The 17,794-nt window shown below is 39.4% G+C and overlaps 3 protein-coding genes across 7 annotated transcripts; all 3 read left to right on the top strand.

The window, feature by feature from the left end:
* Positions 1–778: 778 nt before the first annotated feature.
* On the top strand, positions 779–2,093 carry RB195_020809 (uncharacterized protein; the record flags this gene model as incomplete). The annotated part of the gene is made up of 5 exons (XM_064189287.1): positions 779–781; positions 835–871; positions 1,063–1,174; positions 1,397–1,471; positions 2,087–2,093. 5 exons carry the CDS (start codon positions 779–781, stop codon positions 2,091–2,093), a joined length of 234 nt encoding a protein of 77 aa, XP_064045168.1.
* A 112-nt stretch (positions 2,094–2,205) lies between these two features.
* On the top strand, positions 2,206–4,362 carry RB195_020808 (uncharacterized protein; the record flags this gene model as incomplete). Of its 2 annotated transcripts, XM_064189286.1 has the most annotated exons (7): positions 2,206–2,364; positions 2,526–2,621; positions 3,171–3,324; positions 3,385–3,645; positions 3,704–3,915; positions 4,114–4,236; positions 4,357–4,362. In XM_064189286.1, 7 exons carry the CDS (start codon positions 2,206–2,208, stop codon positions 4,360–4,362), a joined length of 1,011 nt encoding a protein of 336 aa, XP_064045166.1. The 2 variants fall into 2 exon arrangements, with proteins under 2 accessions (XP_064045166.1, XP_064045167.1); XM_064189285.1 differs by having other exon boundaries at positions 2,526–3,645.
* A 4,615-nt stretch (positions 4,363–8,977) lies between these two features.
* RB195_020807 (uncharacterized protein) lies at positions 8,978–16,827 on the top strand (the record flags this gene model as incomplete). Of its 4 annotated transcripts, none has more annotated exons than XM_064189284.1 (3): positions 8,978–9,091; positions 9,277–9,400; positions 9,468–9,538. In XM_064189284.1, 3 exons carry the CDS (start codon positions 8,978–8,980, stop codon positions 9,536–9,538), a joined length of 309 nt encoding a protein of 102 aa, XP_064045165.1. The 4 variants fall into 4 exon arrangements, with proteins under 4 accessions (XP_064045165.1, XP_064045163.1, XP_064045164.1 ...); XM_064189281.1 differs by adding an exon at positions 15,081–16,025 and having other exon boundaries at positions 9,041–9,091; positions 9,277–10,470; XM_064189282.1 differs by lacking the exons at positions 8,978–9,091; positions 9,277–9,400; positions 9,468–9,538 and adding exons at positions 15,171–15,977; positions 16,520–16,639; positions 16,738–16,827.
* Between the last annotated feature and the right edge of the window lie 967 nt (positions 16,828–17,794).

The raw sequence follows: 17,794 nt of genomic DNA, 5'->3' as shown, positions 1-17,794 counted from the left end.
CGGTGAATTAGCCACGTGTTTTCAGTCAGAATGGAAGAATTTTTGCTGAAATTCTCTTATGTGTCAGAGTAGTGAGAAAAAGGTGAAGGATCGCGGATAAAATAACAACAGGGAAGTGGAAATTAAGCTGACTGTATAGGTGTATGGTGCATTACGATTGGATTACTCACAATAACTTATGTTCTCAGAATTATCAATTATTGCAATGATACACTATACTAATGCTCTTATGTAGTTGCTGCTTACGATTTTCTTTCATTTAATTCGAAACTTCACATAAACAAATTAAACTAGAGAAATAAGTATGAACAAATTGTTCTTTACTTGATTGAGATGGAATAAAGACGCCCACCAAAAAAAAAAAAAAACACGTATTGAATGTTAGGCAAATAAAGAAAGTCTGAGGAAAACAGATGTCAGATGAGGATGGATCCATCCTTAGTTCTCTCTTCTGGTCCTGTAGGTATGAAGAAAAAATAATTCTTGCATAAGAGCAACTCAAAAAAAGCAAGAGTTTTCCTGTCCATCCAGAGATACGCATTGTGATTTCCTCTGAAACACGCTGAACAGTTGTTTCACTACACATCTTGATCTTTCCTCAACATTAACATCTTGGAGAATTTCTTCCTTGTATTGAAGAGGGACTACTATATTGTAAAGTTGTTTTACTATAGCTTGCGTTCACTTTCAGGGTAGAAGTTAACTTTGAGATCGCGAATAATTGGAAGCAACATGAGAAAAAAAAATCCAATGAACAATGTTTCTGTAAAACATCTTCATGGTATCTATAAATGAAAAGAATCCTCCTAATTTCTAATGCTAAATTATTTGGAGTGTATCAGCAAGAAGAAATCTGGGAACACCATGATAGGTAGTTCTCTGAAGACTGCTCCACATCCGATGTAATGACTGGGATATTGCGGATGCTATTTTTTCCCCGAAACCACCGTACTGATTTCTTGACAGTGTGAGATTTTTAGGACTGTTTATGTGAAATATCTTCATGCTCCTTTTTCGAAATTAAAGAAATACATCAAATTTCTCTAAGAAATGTCTTTTCAGTCAATCGAACCAACTATGTCAAAAACTCACCGCAACCTTATTCAGTTCCTCTGTCAACTTGCAGTCACCAGAATGAAAGCGCTGCACTTGTACGAATGTTTGCACAAATATTGTAGGGTTTACAACGTTTTATGGAAACATGTGCGTGAATTGACGGCTTCCGCAACCACGGGCATGTCACAGATTTCTGTAATGTGAAACTAATTGTACGTTGTTTTTTCTAGTTTCCCAAGAAGAAAAGCCGTATTATTTCCCAAATATGTTTGAGATCCAATATTCCAAGTACATTTTGTCATTCTTTTTTCAGTTATTTCTTCCAGCAATTTTTTTGCAGTTGGTGCCACTTCAAATTCGCGAAATTCGGAAGTGGAGAAAAAAACAGACTAGACCTATTTACTAAACATCTGAGGCAAGTTTTTCAACTGCCGCGCAATTGACATATTGCTTTGATCATTAAACAAACATCACTTCTGGGTTTTCTCTAAAAAATCGATGTGAATTTATACTGCAAATCACAAACTCGAAATATGTTGTGTTTAGGGAAATGTTGCAAAAACACGATGAGCTGATAAGCTGATACCTTACTTTTTTTGTTTGTTCAGACAACTGAAGCATATTACACATAAGGAGGACATGACTTTAAGTCTCCTAGGAGATTTCTCTTATCCAATAATGATGCATTATAACATTTAATTTTTTGAATCTGTGACAAATTTTTTACCTTTTACGCGACTTTTTCTTGTTTACTGAACAACTGATGTCATAAATGAAAGTAATTGAGGTATACACTTGATCAAATTCACCATTAAAACTCATCCTTTATTTATTTGGATCTAGCCAACCTTTTCATAATAATCAAGAGATGTTCTACATAAGAAATTACGAACTATTATGACAAATAATGGGAGCACTTGCGTTTTTTTTTTGTTGCCGAAAGCACTATGAATGCCAAAATCGCTTTTTTCCTCGGCTTAATCTCTTGCTATGTAGAACACTTGAAGATTAATCCTGTCTTTTATTTCAGCCGATGAGACAAGTGTCAGAAAGCACAGCTGAACGCAACAAAGTGCAAGTGCTGCTTGCACGAGTTTACCTAAGCGTAGAGTGAGTGACTCTACGCATCTTGCACTAGTATTGCGAGACATGACAGAACATCCAGTGGGGAAAAAACGTCTTGATTGTTGTTGTCCGGTTTCACTCGCTATAAATGCTTCGGTCGGCAAGCTCTTCATCATCTCAACGGCAACAATGTGCACAGCTTTTGCTCTAGGATTGATATTGCTAGTTACACTGACTGAACAGGTAAGGGGTTGACTTTTATTTCGTGATACAACTTAACTCTCATATTCTTTCATGGATTATCCTTATTCGGCCTTCGAATCTGCCGAACATTTTACTCGCTTTATTTGTTTGTTTTCTGACTGCTTCATGTAAAATCGTCACTAACAGTGTTTTCCTTCCAGACCTCTGTAACTCGCACGAAACGACAGTGTCCCTGCGCCTATTTCCCGCCAAGTTCCTGCTCTTGTCGAGCCTCCCTCACGCCTCGCTGCACCTGTGTAAGACCGATTTTACAACCTTCCTGTGCTTGTTCGGTCCAGTCACAATCTTCACTATGTCGTTCTTCCTGTCAACGTTCCTGCATCTCCACGTGTGCTCGTAGTTCACTTTCATCGTCTTGTCCTTCATCCTGCGCGTACACCTGCTCACAATCGTGTATGCCCCAGCAGGTGATCCCGATTCGGGTCGTGATGCCGAAGATAACCATCCCTACAGAATGCCTTCCAGTGTGCCAACAAAATTGTCGAGATTCGTGCTCTCTTATTTTGAATTCCATCACCTGCAACCCCCTATGTAAGCAGTCCTGTGTGAACAAATGTGTGGACGTCATTCGTGTTTTAGAACAAAATCAACTTACTATTAAAGAAACACATGTTTCTGAAGTTCCGCAGTGTTCGACTGCTTGTATGCCTTTATGTGCACCTCAATGCGTACAGGAACAAAATATACTCGTACAAGAACCTGTGCCAGCCCTCAGTCCAGTTGTTCTTCCTTCTTCTCAGTGCACAGCAGCATGTATGCCAAATTGTGCAAAGAACTGCGTACAGGAACAACAACCGTCTGTCAATCAGCCTGTTGTGTTCACTAACCCATTTGCCACGGCTGATATCCTTCCTCAGCAACCAGCCATTGGTCAAGAACCATCACTGCTTCCTGACAATATTTCCACACTGTCTCCTCAGCTCCAGGAAGTGTTCGTGGGTTCGCCAACAATGAGTCCAACTCAAATCGCTACAGGGCAACCCCAGCAATCGCCTTTAGATATTCCATTCTTGATGCCTGGCCCAGTTTCCACTGGAACATCTCAACCTCAACTTCAAGAAGTCCCCACTACCCAACCAACACTCGTCTCTGAACAAGGTGCAGGAGAAGTTACTCAATCATCAATATTTGTCACTCCTCCATCATTGATTCCCGGTCCTATTTCACCCGGAGCGCCTTTTCCTCAAGACGCGACCATAAATCAAGTAATAATTGATGGTCTGGCTGCAGCATCATCGCAATCTCAACAGCTTAATCAAGGTGAATCAACTTAATTCGTGAATTGGTTTAGAATCCTCTCATGCTCTGTTACTTACAGGTGCTTCTACATTTCCAATTAATTCAATTCAAACGCCGGGTCAGCTTCAATGCGTACCGGCATGTATGCCAAAATGTGATCCGCAATGTATCCTGGAGCAAGAGCTGCTGCAATACGACTGGTCGCAAATGGCCACTGGAACAACACCTCAGCCTAAAAGTGTTGGAATTAGACCTCTTAAGGTGAACATAGTCATGGATGATCCGTCGCAGGTAAATCCCAGATTATATAAGTGTAGATTGAAAGGAAGTTCGTAGTTGTTCGCGAAAAAAAAAATCATTTTTTGTTGGAAAAGTTGTGGAATTGTTACAGTAGCGGTAACACTCATAATTTTTACAAAACTTTGACGGATAAAATAGAGAATAAGCATGGATGTGCACCTATAATATTTCTAAAATTGTTTATTTCAGTCGTATCCTAAGTGTAAGTACGGCTGTGCACAACAGTGTGCTCAACAATGTGGCATGCGATCAGATCAAGAATATTGCCTGAAAATGTGCGAGAATTCCTGCGAGAAGTCTTGCCTGTCAAAGGTACGAGTGCCTCGTTAGAGCTATTAAGCTTTTTTTCAGATTTTAAGACAAGTGTCTGATCACTTTAGCTGTAATTAAGCATACTAAGCGGAAGCAGTCGCTTTTAGCCACGATTTTCAGGCGTAACGACTCTACGCTGGTTCAGTCTGATATGATCACTTCACCTCTTACAGTTACTTCTTTGGTTGCTCAATGAAACAACAACAGCTTAGCAGTGCTAGAGAAGTGTATAGGATGCGTATGTGTCTGTAAATACTTGGCAGAAATAAACGTCTTTTTCTTTTTCGTGCCGATATCTTTCAATCAAACTCATTTAAAAAGTTAAAAAGTACGTAAGTGAGCGGAAGTAGTGCACGTCCATCGGATCATCTTATCAAGTAATCCTTTTTGGACTCTGTGTGCTGCTACGCATTGACATCCGCTATTATTTTAAACTTGTATCACTTTGCAACATACATATGTATCCAATTAGCTTCTTGTACTCCTGAACTTTTAACGGAGAAATGATATATTAATGGAACGACCTAGTGTATCGGGAATTTCCCGAGAGTTCTCATCTATTTTCCAGGAAAGTAGAGCTTTGTATTCTTTACCATATGATGTTGTTTGACGTGAACTTGTAGGTAGACACTCTGGGGAGAGGATTTATGCTGCAATCTTCAAAAACCGATAATTTGAGGTCTGCCATAAAAATACGGGGTCTGGTGAAGATCCCAGCGGTTTCTATTAACTTTATATTATTTAGTTACGTACTTAGTAGTACTATTATTTAATTACATACAGATCGTTGCATCACAGTTCTTCTTTATTTTCGCTTCTAGACCCTTCCTTCTAGTGAAGGTAATTATTGAAGGTCAACACGACCATCGAGATGATGCTACGAAAGTACATATCTATCGCTGCACCGAAAAATGTGTCTTATGTTTTAGAGAAGGGAATGGATCACAGTGAAGAATTTCTGGAACTTCTCACTAAAAGAGCAGGTGAAGTGCGTTCCCTTTCTTCACAACTTCTCGAATGCTGTCGATAGAACGCAATATCTTTGTTTGAAACGGAATTGAACCCAATGAATGACAAATCATTGTGGATTGTCCCAATGCGGATACAGGAGGATGGGTAAGCATACCATAACAGATCTCCTGTCTTTATCCACTGTTTGCTGAGTTAGGTATAAAATGATTACTGCATAGGTCTTATTGCATAATAAGTAGCCAACCATAGTTCTCATGCTTTCGATAGCTTCACGAAAATAAAGGAACTGTTAGAGGATGGGGTTAGGTTGACAATAAGTGATTGCCCTGGTGTCCCAACATTTCTATAGTTGGGAAAAAAACGGCCTGAAGCTTGGTGCAGTTGCGCAAACGGATCGAAACGGCGTAGCGTACCCTTCAGTGTCGTGGATGGACCGCTAGCGTCACTCCACGCTTCTGTCCGAGTGAAGCCAACAGTAATCCTAACTCATTCCGAATTGCTGGCCCCACCGCATGGGGTCGACGACAACCGCTTACACAACTGGACCGAGTTTCAAATCGTTCTGACTCAACTATAGCTAAATATTTCAATGAGTCAGATCGGAACACCTCACCCACCTACGCAAATTTGCACACTATGACTGTTTACATTCTCTCCAGTACATCACAGAGTAAATGTGGACCACCTGATAGTGCAGAATGAATAAATGCTTCTTTGTTTCAATACTATGGATCTTGGGTTGTTAATCATTTCTTACACAAAGGGTTCCGAGTGATAATCCTTCATACAATCCCGTTCCAAGGATCAAACCAAAAATAAATGTAATAATCACACGCTCTTTATTTATAGGGGATCCCGTTCTTATAATAGAGTGGAGCCATTTATCGATTACACTTTTATTTGCTCATAAATCCCGAGGATTTCTGTTCTTTAACCAGCGATGCGTGGAAAAACCATCGACATTTACTAACGAAAGGAATATGAGTGTAAAATTGAGAATTTGTGACTTACAAGGAAAACCGAACCGCATTTAATTGACGAACTAATAAGTGATTCTAAAGTTGCATAGGTAAAAAACGAAATGATCCCTAGTTCTGGGTTTTCACAGCTGAGAACTTGTTCAAGTACTTTTCATCGTATCTACGCTTAATCCAGCTAGCATACATCCGCTGAATTTAAGTGCAAATTTTTCAGGACACTATTTTAGCTTATCGGATGTTTTTACGGCGATTAGGAAGAAATGAGCGGGATCCTACCCGTTTCTGCAATCTACGACCCCATATAATCATTACCTATCGGAAATCCATACCACCCCAGATTCGTTGGGTGATGCCTTTAAGTCCAAAATTGATGATTTGAACAAAGAAAAAATCCGGAACCTCGCACACATATACATTCAAAAATTATTCGAAACTATTGTTACATGGAATTTTGTGCAATCACAGCTGTGAGGAATGGAAAAGTCGCTGCAGAACGGCGTCCTACTTTTGATCTACATAGATCTCATGGATAGACATCATGGATCACTACGATTGTCGCATGACTGCGAACACCGAGGATTTGAAACCTGATTACAAAATCATTGTGTTCCAACATGAAAGGAAGTGAAGGATACATATTGCCTTCTTTTCTTTGTATTTTTTTTTGTATTGTAAAGCCTTAGCCAGATTTTTTCAACCCAGAAGAAAAATGCACCTATGAATCAAAAATTCATCAAATGAATCAAACCAATCATCAAATCAGTCAGCAATCAATCAATCAAATCAAATAGCGCTGATGATGTGGTGACAACTAATATTTCCCTGTAAAACTATGAAAATCTCGTTCTCATGCATGATTTTCACAACGTGCTCTTTTTTTCGTACAATTCCCACCGCATCCATGAGTAAGCAAAAGATTCGCCCGGCGATTTGCTGATTAAACCTAGGAACAAGTCTTTTTTTTTCGAAACAGATTGCAAGTGTCAGTGTTTAGTGACGTGAAAACCGCTTTATCAAACAAATATTAGTGTAGTACGTGGTCAGGCCCTGCTTAGATTCCACTAATGCTATCGGATAAACCTGCCTGCACAGCAGAACGTTAACAACAAACAGCTAAGAACAAACCAAAAACAAACAAGCGAACAACTGATAGGAAATTAAAATGTGGGATTATCAGGGAAATCTGATGGGTACACAGGATAAAAACAAAATAATTGTTGTTGTGTTTGTGTGCTGATATTGTGGAAAAAAAGGTACCTGTGCATCAACGAGGTTGTTGTCTTCAATTTTACCTCAGAAATTTCTCTTTTGAGCACTCTTTTCTAAGAATTAAATTGCACAAAATTTAATTTTTTCCCCAACTTATTCTACGCGGAAATTTATGAATTATTATAAATAAAATTACAAATATATATACATATATTATAAATTATAAATTATTCTACGCCGAAATCTAACAAAAATTTGAAGCTATACGAGAGATGAAGAATCCAAATAGGATGCGAATGTTCGGTGAATTGATGACCTGAATGATAATATCGATTAAGATACAAACAGCAACATTGATGACCGACTTATTATCTTCGTTTACCGATGATTTTTTACATGATCAATCAATATGAAAGGTGGACTTCAACGAAAAATGCGAAAAAATCGGCTTGTTAATTAATCTGGCGACGTTTACAGAGAACCGATAAGTTTTTGATGAGCTTAGAGCAAAGAATATATCCGAGGTCTGGAACAACCTGAGAAAATCTGACGGACTGACCTTTAGCCTAGTTTGATGGTCAGCACATCATGAGAAGAAGAGAAGAAGAGAGAAGAAGATTTTGAAGAAGAATCATGGATTAAAATAAGAATAATAGATCAGAATAAGAAATTAATGGATTATTTTGTATTAGAATAGAAGAATTATGGATTCATTGAAAAAAGAACCACAACACCCGGCTACGTGCCTGTTTTCCTAACACCGTCCTCTTTCCTTCTTCGATTTACGCTTCAATAAGGTGTTTGATTCGTAAGCATGTAGAAAATAGGACCACAGTCATCGATCGCCCTATCGAACGAGTGATCCTTGGAGATCCTTTTTTTGAAGTAAGAGAAAGATGGGATTTGAAGTTCTGCTCTACGTCAACGACTGAAGATCACAAATACTCGACTAATCCATTGCTATATTTGACAAAGAAAATAAAATGGAGTAAAACGAGATCCATGATTTTTAATAACATCCACTGAACAAAGATTGTCGACGATTACGAGTTTGAAAGAAAACGGCAGGAAAACTACGGATGATCAAGGTTTTTTTTTTTGCCGATCCCTGTATAAAAGAGAAGAATACTATAAGGAATATATGTCGTTAAGGAAACTTCGCATTCCACAGGACGGCAAAGGGAATGTATCGGTTCCTGGTCCTGGGCAGATTATCGACAAACCTCGAAACGGTTGTGTTTTTCAATTTTATGGGAAATTTCCCCGGAATAATTCGGAAATTCCTACAGAATAACAAAAAACGTAATGTTTTAATTCGTTTTTACTCTGTGAAAACTGTGAAATTTTACTGTGAAATTCGTTTATTGTGGAATTCTTATCAAACATTCGTACGGTTCTAAAGAAAACTGGCCAGATCACAGAAGTTCAGCAGGTTGTGGCATGCCACCACCGCCTGTTGACTGTACAATAGAGATTAAGAGCACATCACGGGTAGTGTAAAGTGTGTCGAATTGACTGACTGGGATTTGTTAACAAGCTGAAGCTGGAAAGACAATAAAACAAACATAATTTGATCCTGAATGACTGGCTCAGCCAGTATAAAAGTTCTTATCTGCCGAGCTTTCACCGTTCCAGTGGCAATAATGCACTCGGTTCTTCTGCTTGGGCTAGTATTTTTAACTGTTACGGAGCAGGTGAATATGCTACTTCCTTCAGAACCTATTATAAAGTATTTGATACATATTTTTTTCTGCAAAATTATTATTATTAATTATTTTTGCTGAATGAGTTCCAGAATTTAACCGAATAAAATGCAAAAGTTTTATCTGATAGTTTTTTTTTACCAATCCACTTCTCTCAAAAAAAATCCTCATTTCAGTCTTCACTGACTCATGTGAAACGCCTATGTCCATGCTCCGGATTCGTCTCAAATTCCTGTAATTGTTACGGTAATTTTGTACCTCAATGCACCTGCATGAGACCATCCGTTCCACAATCGCACTGTGCGTGCGCGGCCTGGGCGGAAACCGCGCAATGCCGCGCTTCTTGTCAACATGCTTGTCTGTCCAGATGCTACCAGAGCAAGTCCTTCTCGATGTGCCCTCTGTCTTGCAGATATACATGTTCTAAATCGTGTATGAGCCAGCAGTTGATCCCACTGCGTGTGTCGATTCCGAAAACTGTGTCGCCGACACAATGTCCAATCCAATGCCACCAATCTTGCCTGAGATCCTGCACAGCTCATTTGAATCCGTCCTTCTGTCTCCCTTTCTGCAAGAGACCTTGTGAACAAAGATGTGTCCTGGCAGCTAATATTCAAAACCAGTTACAACTATTGAGTCAAGCGAATATGCCAGAACTAATCCCTTCACCTCAATGTACAGCTTCTTGCATGCCTGAGTGCACACCACAATGCACAGAACAACAGGATTCCTTTTCCAATCAACTACACGCTCCACCTACTTCCATGGAATCTCAGTGTGTCTCAGCTTGTACACCAAAATGCGATCCACAATGCATCTATGAACAAGAACATAAGGCAGCGGAACAACCTCCGTTACCGTTTCCAACTCTGATTCCCACAGAAGGAGCGGAAGCTCAGGAGCAAACCGAAGGCGAGCACTCAACGACACCATATCCAACATCACCGTCTTTGCAGTGCATCGATGCTTGCATGCCAAATTGCGATTCTCAGTGCATTCTGGAACATGAATTGCAACGAAATGAAGTCCAATATCCATCAACTCCTGTTCCGGAATCGATATTGACAGAAGAACCTTCATCTGAATGCGTAGAGGCCTGTATGCCTAAGTGCGAATTTCAGTGCATCTCAGCCTATCAGAGAATTCCCGGCGAAAAATCTACAGAATCTTTCACAACCCCAAGTACAATGAATCTCGATGAACCCGAATGCGTTCCCGAATGTATGCCGTCATGCGAACCTGAATGTGTCCTGGAGCAGTACCTTGTGAAAAATCTGACGCCTGTGCATGAGCCACTTTCACCGACACGATCGCAAGAACATTCAGACTCGCCTTTGCGAGTGGAGATAATCTTCGAAGACCAGAAGAAGGTAAGAAGAACAGCAGCAGTACTTGAAGTGGGACAACTAAACGAAGTAGGAAAAGGGGGGAGTTAATCTAATCGGTAAAGATAGTGCTTGATCGCTGCTACAGTAATCTCCTTGCAGTTTTTTTCAACTAATATGTAGGGTCACGTTGAAATTTTTTTTTTGTCTTAGGCCAATCAAGTTAATATTCAAAATTTTATTCGCCTTAGTTAAAATTAAAACAGTGTGCTAATAACTACTTTTATAATTTATATCAACGTTCTTAATTGAAATGTAGTACGACTATTATCTCCATGAGCTATTATCTCATCAGAAACGATTTTCCCTCTTCAGGCCTAACAACAATGTCTCGCCAACGTCGCCTTGCCATGGCTCTATTCTTATTCTGTGATTGCTGTCGAAAACGTTGAAGACGCTATGTTTCAGTCTTCCCCAGCCTCATATCTGTAAATAATTGCAGCTAATAAATATTTCAAAGTTCAAAATAGAGATATTGTTTCTTTAAAAGTTCCACGGTCAGTTGAGCTAACAGATAACGTTCGGAAATAGTCCGATTTACGATAACAACAATGAAAAATTCTTCACTTCAGCCCATTTCAACTTTTCGTTGTTTAGGATTTTGTGCAAATTTCTGTTTTATAGGATCAATTATTGTTATGGTTTTGTATTAAAAGCCTCCTAAACAATCCACAATATGATTACATTATAGGTATGATTGGGCGAGTGTGACGCAGTCGGTTAGAGCTCCACTGCTTTCATCCCTTTGGTAAATTACCTGCAGCCACGCGGTCGAGGGTTCGAAACCGCCCTGTACGAAGCAAAACTTTCATCCCTCAGGAGTCGATAAATTGGTACAAGACTTGTCTGGGAGGATAAAAACACTGATTTGATCAGCTCGGCTGGCCCCTGCAAGTCATTGTATAGGCCAACACGCGTTCCAAAACCTCAACGATTGCGAATTGTAGTAAAAACGCATTGGCGCATCCCAAGTGGATTGATACTCCAGTGACTTTATCTTTTATGTTTTCAGATACATAGTAAAATAACAGCTACATTCCGGTGACATCAGTTTGTTGATCATCTTGAGTCCTATGATCTTGAACTGTAGATTTGAAAAGTTTATGACAATGAAAACTAAAATGCACAAGTTCTCCCTCAGATAAAACTTCCCTGACCAGAACTCAACGTTGTTTGATGGCTGAGTTTCCATAACCTACGGTGATATATCCAGAATAAGAATGTTTTAGAGGAGAGATGTAGATATGTTTGTTTCTTCAATCTATTAATTAAGTTGGCTGTTCGCTTTCAAAAAGAACAGCATCGACAGAAACACGTGAAATTCCTGGTTCTCCTATTTGAAATGGAGTAAGTAGTAATATATTATCTAGTAATAAATTAAATGTTTTTCCTAGTTTCTTCATGCTCGTTTAAAGAAGATTCCATAGCGCATTTCTCAGAGTGATAGACATGAAAACGACTCTACCACCAGTCTTCCAGTTTCAAAACGAGAAAGAATCTGGAGTAAAGATAAAAAATTGAAGAGAACAAGGCAGTAACATTAGGATGCTCTGAAAGTTCAGAATGGTCACTGCAAAGCAAAGTTGGAGGGAGAAATCTGATAAAACGAGTAACTAGTCCCACAATGCGCATCAGGGAATAAATGAATGTTCAATATTTACATTAGACAATCCCAATAGATTTTTATGTGTTCCTTTTAAAATCCAATTTCAATCATTCAAGTCATTCAGGATAAGGTGCACAACCGGTTGCATACCATTTACAAGTCACAAAACCTCAAAACTTTAGCCCACTTCGAAACCGTTTTTAAAAAAAGTAAAAATGAGAAGAAGGAAATGGGACTGGAACTGAATGAATCCATAAATCAATACCGTGTCATTCATGCGGTACAATGGAGAAATACAGGTAAAACTAGCAAGAAATCACCCAAGATCGCTTTACCCGTTGAAGAGTTTACTTTTTCAAAAAGCACTCCGTAATTTCTAGTTATTTGTGGCGCTTAGAGGAGAGTTGTGAGCACATTTTTTTTTCCTGCATATGCAATGTAATCAACCCTATAAGAGTGCAAACAAACGATTTCATCCTAGAAACGAATAGGCAGAAGGAGGAAATTCTCTGCTTTCTTTCTTTCTTTTCGCTGTAGTACACCACTGAACTCTTTCGCATAATAATTAGACAATTTTCAATAGGAGCGATTTCTGGACTTATCCGGGAACTGATGCCCTGAGAATCCGCTGTAATCACCTAATAATAAGGAATGCAGTCAGAGTTACAAGAAAAAAATGACGATATGATGTTAGTTCTAGCACAACGTTCAGTTGCATCAGACAGATGTTGAAAAAATTTGGGATTTTTTTCACAAAGTATAGTTTATAGTGCAGACAAAAGCGTTAACTCTTCGGAGTTAGACATGGTAGGATTGTCCAAGAAGCGGTACACATCACAACATGATAGTTGTCGTTTTTTTTGTTTTTCTTCGTGTATTTCTCGACTTTCAATGGTTTTCAACAAATAGTTTCAAGAACTAGTAGGACGCATGACCATTGAAAAATACTGAGGTATTCAGACATCAAAGAGGAGAGCAAGTTTTTCATGTTCCTTCTCTGAGCATTGCACGTGTTGTTGATAAATCGCGCCACTTACCGTGAAAACAGCAAACACTACTTCACAGCTGTGAAAAGCACCTTCTGGACAAGTGGTGGTTTGTCCGAGCAAAATTTTTTTTTGGCCATCAACAGTGAAGGATGTGGTGTTGGAGATGAGAGAAAGAACGCTGCTTGCATGTGAAATATACTATGGGCATAGCTGAAAAGCTTTTTTATTTGTAGATTTCCAGATCCTTCCCAAATTGGATTTAACATCTTTTTATGTCGATAGTTTCTTCATTGGGCTCGAGATAGCGGCTTTAGGTTTTTTTTTCAAGTTTTTCACGTTTTTCTTCAACGCCTTCATTGGGCATGAGATAGTGGTCTTAGGTCAAAACGTTCTTCTGTCCACTCCGATCCATCTACTGGAAAATTTCTTTAGCTTATTACTACGAGATGGTCCCGCACTAATCCCTCATAGGGATTACGTACGGACACACAGCTCTAGATACAAGGTATCATACAGAATCATTAATTACAAGTATTTTTTTGAACTCTTAATAGACATTCCTGCACTATACAGGAGTCAAGGTCGCTTTCATCTCAATAGTTATCTCAAGCTAATGGAAATCTTCATCCCCATGGACCAGAAGCACCTTGAAAAAATGACTTTGATAGACCTCATTCGTTTTTTTGGAAAATGTTCTAAACGGAACACGTCCTATTAAAAATACGTTCTCAGCTATATGGAAAAGTTCTATATTTGAAGAAAATATGGATACCAAGGTTTCAATTTTTGTTGAATTTTCACTTCGTACAGAATGACGGAATTAGTGTGATTAGAGGTTTTAGAAATAGCATTCTACGCTCATACTTCTAAACAAATAATCGAGGAAAACGCAGCAAAGCTTGAAAAACATCTTTAATCCGTTTAAAACTTCAACAGAACTCCCTTGTGCGATTAAAAATTAAATTTATATCAATTAAAATGCGAAATAAAAAAATTGTGCGACTATATGACAATAGATTATCATACTATTATCATTTTGTTTACTTGATGGCTTTTCGTCATTACTTCCTAATATTTGCGCAGGCTGAATATTTTCTCTAGATTTTAATTTCTTCTCAACCACGTGCGTAAAAAACAGATTTATGATTCTTCTACCATACTATCAATTCAGGACGAATTCAATTCGAATTCAATTTTACCTACTTCCACGCTAGTTGAACTGCTAACGAATTCGTTAGACTTAGAAACACTCAAATAGGTTCATCCCGAATTTACTTAGGGGCAAAACGATCAACCCTTTCAGTTTTAGCCTCTATCATTTCTCTTAATAACGTTTTAAACAGTCTATTCTGAGATTCTTCTTCTTAAAACCTCAATATCCCATTTGATGAAGGTAAGAGTGGTTAACGGATAAAGGACAGAGTATCTGAAATTAATCAATCCACTTGGGATGCGCCACCACGTTAACTTCAATATTCAGAATCTTTTGAGGTTTACGAACGTGTAACTGGCCTATACAATGACTTTCGGGGGCCAGCCGATGTGCCAAGTCAGTGTTTTTATCCTCCCAGACAAGTCTGATACAAATTTATCGACCCGGTAGGAACCGAAAGGCCTGGTGAACACTGGGGCGGATTCGAACCTTCGATAAGAGTAGTTATAAAAATGTAATAAAGAAGTAGCACGACGGAAAATCGCGGAAGTTGAAGTGGCGCTCGAAACAAAATGGGCACCGGTTGCTCATGGCTAGTTGGTTCGTTGGAGTATAAAAGTATCAGTCTGGAACATTTCCCACCATGTCATTGACGACAATGCAAGTAACAACCGTTGTTGGTTTACTTTTCCTGGTGGTGCTTACAGAGCAGGTACAGTACTACGAAACTCTGTTAGCTACTTTCCTTCTATGAACTGATAATTTTTTCTGAGGAAAGAAAATAATTTTTCTATCTCTCCTAATGATTGAACTCTGATACATCTAATAATTTTTTTTTCTTTTTCAGCACTCACTCGCAAAACGGGAATGTCCATGTGCGATATCATCCACGAGTTCGTGTATTTGTACGCCAGAAGCGAAATCTTCTTGTACATGCATGGCACCGATAGCACCGCCTTCATGTCCCTGTGCATTCAAGGTCCAAGCGCAGCTCTGCCGTTCCCCTTGCCAACAGACATGCATCTCAGCATGTTCTCCGTTCAAATCTCCGTCAGCCTGTCAGGTGTACTGTGATGGCACGTGCTCTGAGTCGTGCTCGGACCAGCACATCATTCCGGTTAAAGTGGCGATTCCCCAACTGGCTACACCGAGTCTCTGCTCGCCAGTGTGCATACAAACATGTCAGAAGTCCTGCGTACCTCAACTAACCCTTTCAGCCTGTATACCCTTATGTAAAAAGACTTGTGAGACCACATGCACTTCGTTCATCACCACTCAAAAGAAACAGATTACGGTACAATCACCCGCGGTGTTGGAGACGGTACCGGTACCTCAGTGCATTTCCGCATGCATGCCCACTTGTTCATTCGAATGTATCCAGGAACAACAAATGATCGTTAGTGAGGTGAATCAAATCGAAGTTCCCGTTCAACCTCAGTGCATCGCTGTATGTATGCCCACCTGTACCTATCAATGTATTCAAGAACAACAACTAATCATCAGCAAACAAATATCCGTACAAGCTGTGGAACCTGTTCCTGCTCCACTCACATGTATTTCTGCATGTATGCCCACCTGCTCGTATGAATGTATTCTGGAACAGGAAACGATCGTGAACGAAGTGAAACAAACTCTCGTCGAAGTTCCAGTACAACCTCAGTGTATTTCTGTTTGTATGCCCACCTGTGCCCCACAATGCATTCAAAAGCAGCAAGTGATAATCACCAAACCTGTTCCAGTCCAGGTGAGGATTTTTCCCTTAGATAAGAAAGTTCCCCTCCATCTGTCCTAGTTTTATGGAGGACAAATTGAGGGTGTGCAAGTGTTAGTAATGAGAGAGGGAAGAAATCGAAGTATGCCGTAGAATACCGTTAGGGATTAACAAATATGAACACTTCTTTTTCTAGAAGTAGTGCTTCCTGGAGATATCCAGACTTAAAGAACTCGGCATTCCACAAAAAAAACATGAATTTTCTAGTATCTACCCAGTACAACCTACATATAGTGGTTTTTCGGATTGAGATACGTCTCAGGAATTTCAGAGATAGAAATAATTCTGGAAAGATACGTAGATAAGTGTAATTACATGAACGAGCACCTAATTTTATCAAGACGGATGAGTGTCAGTCCATTTGGGACAGCAAAGGAGTGAGGGAGAGTGTGTCAAGCAGAAGAATAACACGAAAAAAAATTAAAACAGCTTAAAATGACGGATTTAAAAATGAAAATAAGAATGAACAATTAAAATCAAACCTCACATTGTTTACTGATTGTTTACTGATTCAGCAAATCACAACCTGTACGTCCACTTGTGCAGTGAAGTGCACAAAATGCAGTGTGCAAATCAGTCCACAACCATGTATGCCTGTCTGTCATCTATCCTGCCAAAAGACTTGTCCTCTTGAGGTATAAACATCAATTTTTCCTAAATATTTCAAAGGTTGCTTCAGGATGAATAGGTTAAGCAACGTTTTTGATCGTTACTCTCTCATAATTTTTTTCAGATCGTAGCGTGTTCATCTACTGGCGGTACGTGCACCTGTGATAGCGGCTTCTACAGATGCGGAATGATGATGTGCTGTAGGACACTGTAATAACAATGTTCTCTGAATTTCTGTACATGATTGATGAAATAAATATCCCAGAAACGTAGTACGTGCACTAAAATCGCCTCTTTTGTCCTTCATACGTGAATTTTCTTAAGATCATGAACGAGCGCACGCAATCTCGAGCGCTCCGGAGTTGAACCGAAACCTGAGGAAACACGGAAAAGTTCAACACACAGGCTTAAGTTGACGGTGCACCTTGGAAAACTGTGACTCCAAGAGTAAGCTTCTTGTAGAGTCAGGAAGCATTATGCTCCACTTATTTCTATCTCGTTCTATTGCGATTGATGGTTAGGAAAGGTCCTTTTTTCCCCCACTCGCCTCATGTGTAGTCAAGGATCAGAGAGAAAAAGTTACAATTAAAAATGCTGCATCGATGCAGCGTCGCTGTAAATTGTACTGCTAGGATCGAATGATTTTCCGGGGTTATACGACAACTGTTCCGAAAACATAATAAAAACATATGATCAGTGATTGCGTCCTCGTACTCGTTCAACGACGACTCTATCAATCAATATCTGACTATCATTCGACACTGCCCACCCGATTCAACTCGAAATAATCGAGCTAAGCACGTAATGTTGGCGCACAACCACCGTTCACAAGGATGATCATAATCAATGGATATCATATCGGAGAGACTGTATTAGTACTGTATAATCAACAGTGAGTGTGCGAGATATCCGAAATACTCACGATAGTATCCTTAGAAATGTGATCGCATCAAACTTCCATACTACACTCAGTCAGTGGTCGTACTACTGTCTACAAATGCGCTACCTGAAACAAGTGAAGGTCAAGAGAGTTCTGGATTTCTCCAGGAGGGCTGCGACTTCCCCTCCATTGTAATGGTGGAGGTTTCGCGTAGATCTCGGACCTTTCCTATAACGTAATGTAATTAGAGATCCATCCTACTGCTTGTTAAGGACAAATTGCTCTAATTTGCCGCCCTGGG

Source organism: Necator americanus, chromosome II (genome assembly GCF_031761385.1).
Source record: "Necator americanus strain Aroian chromosome II, whole genome shotgun sequence".
NCBI lineage: Eukaryota > Metazoa > Nematoda > Chromadorea > Rhabditida > Ancylostomatidae > Necator > Necator americanus.
This window is presented reverse-complemented; position numbering and strand designations above follow the sequence as displayed.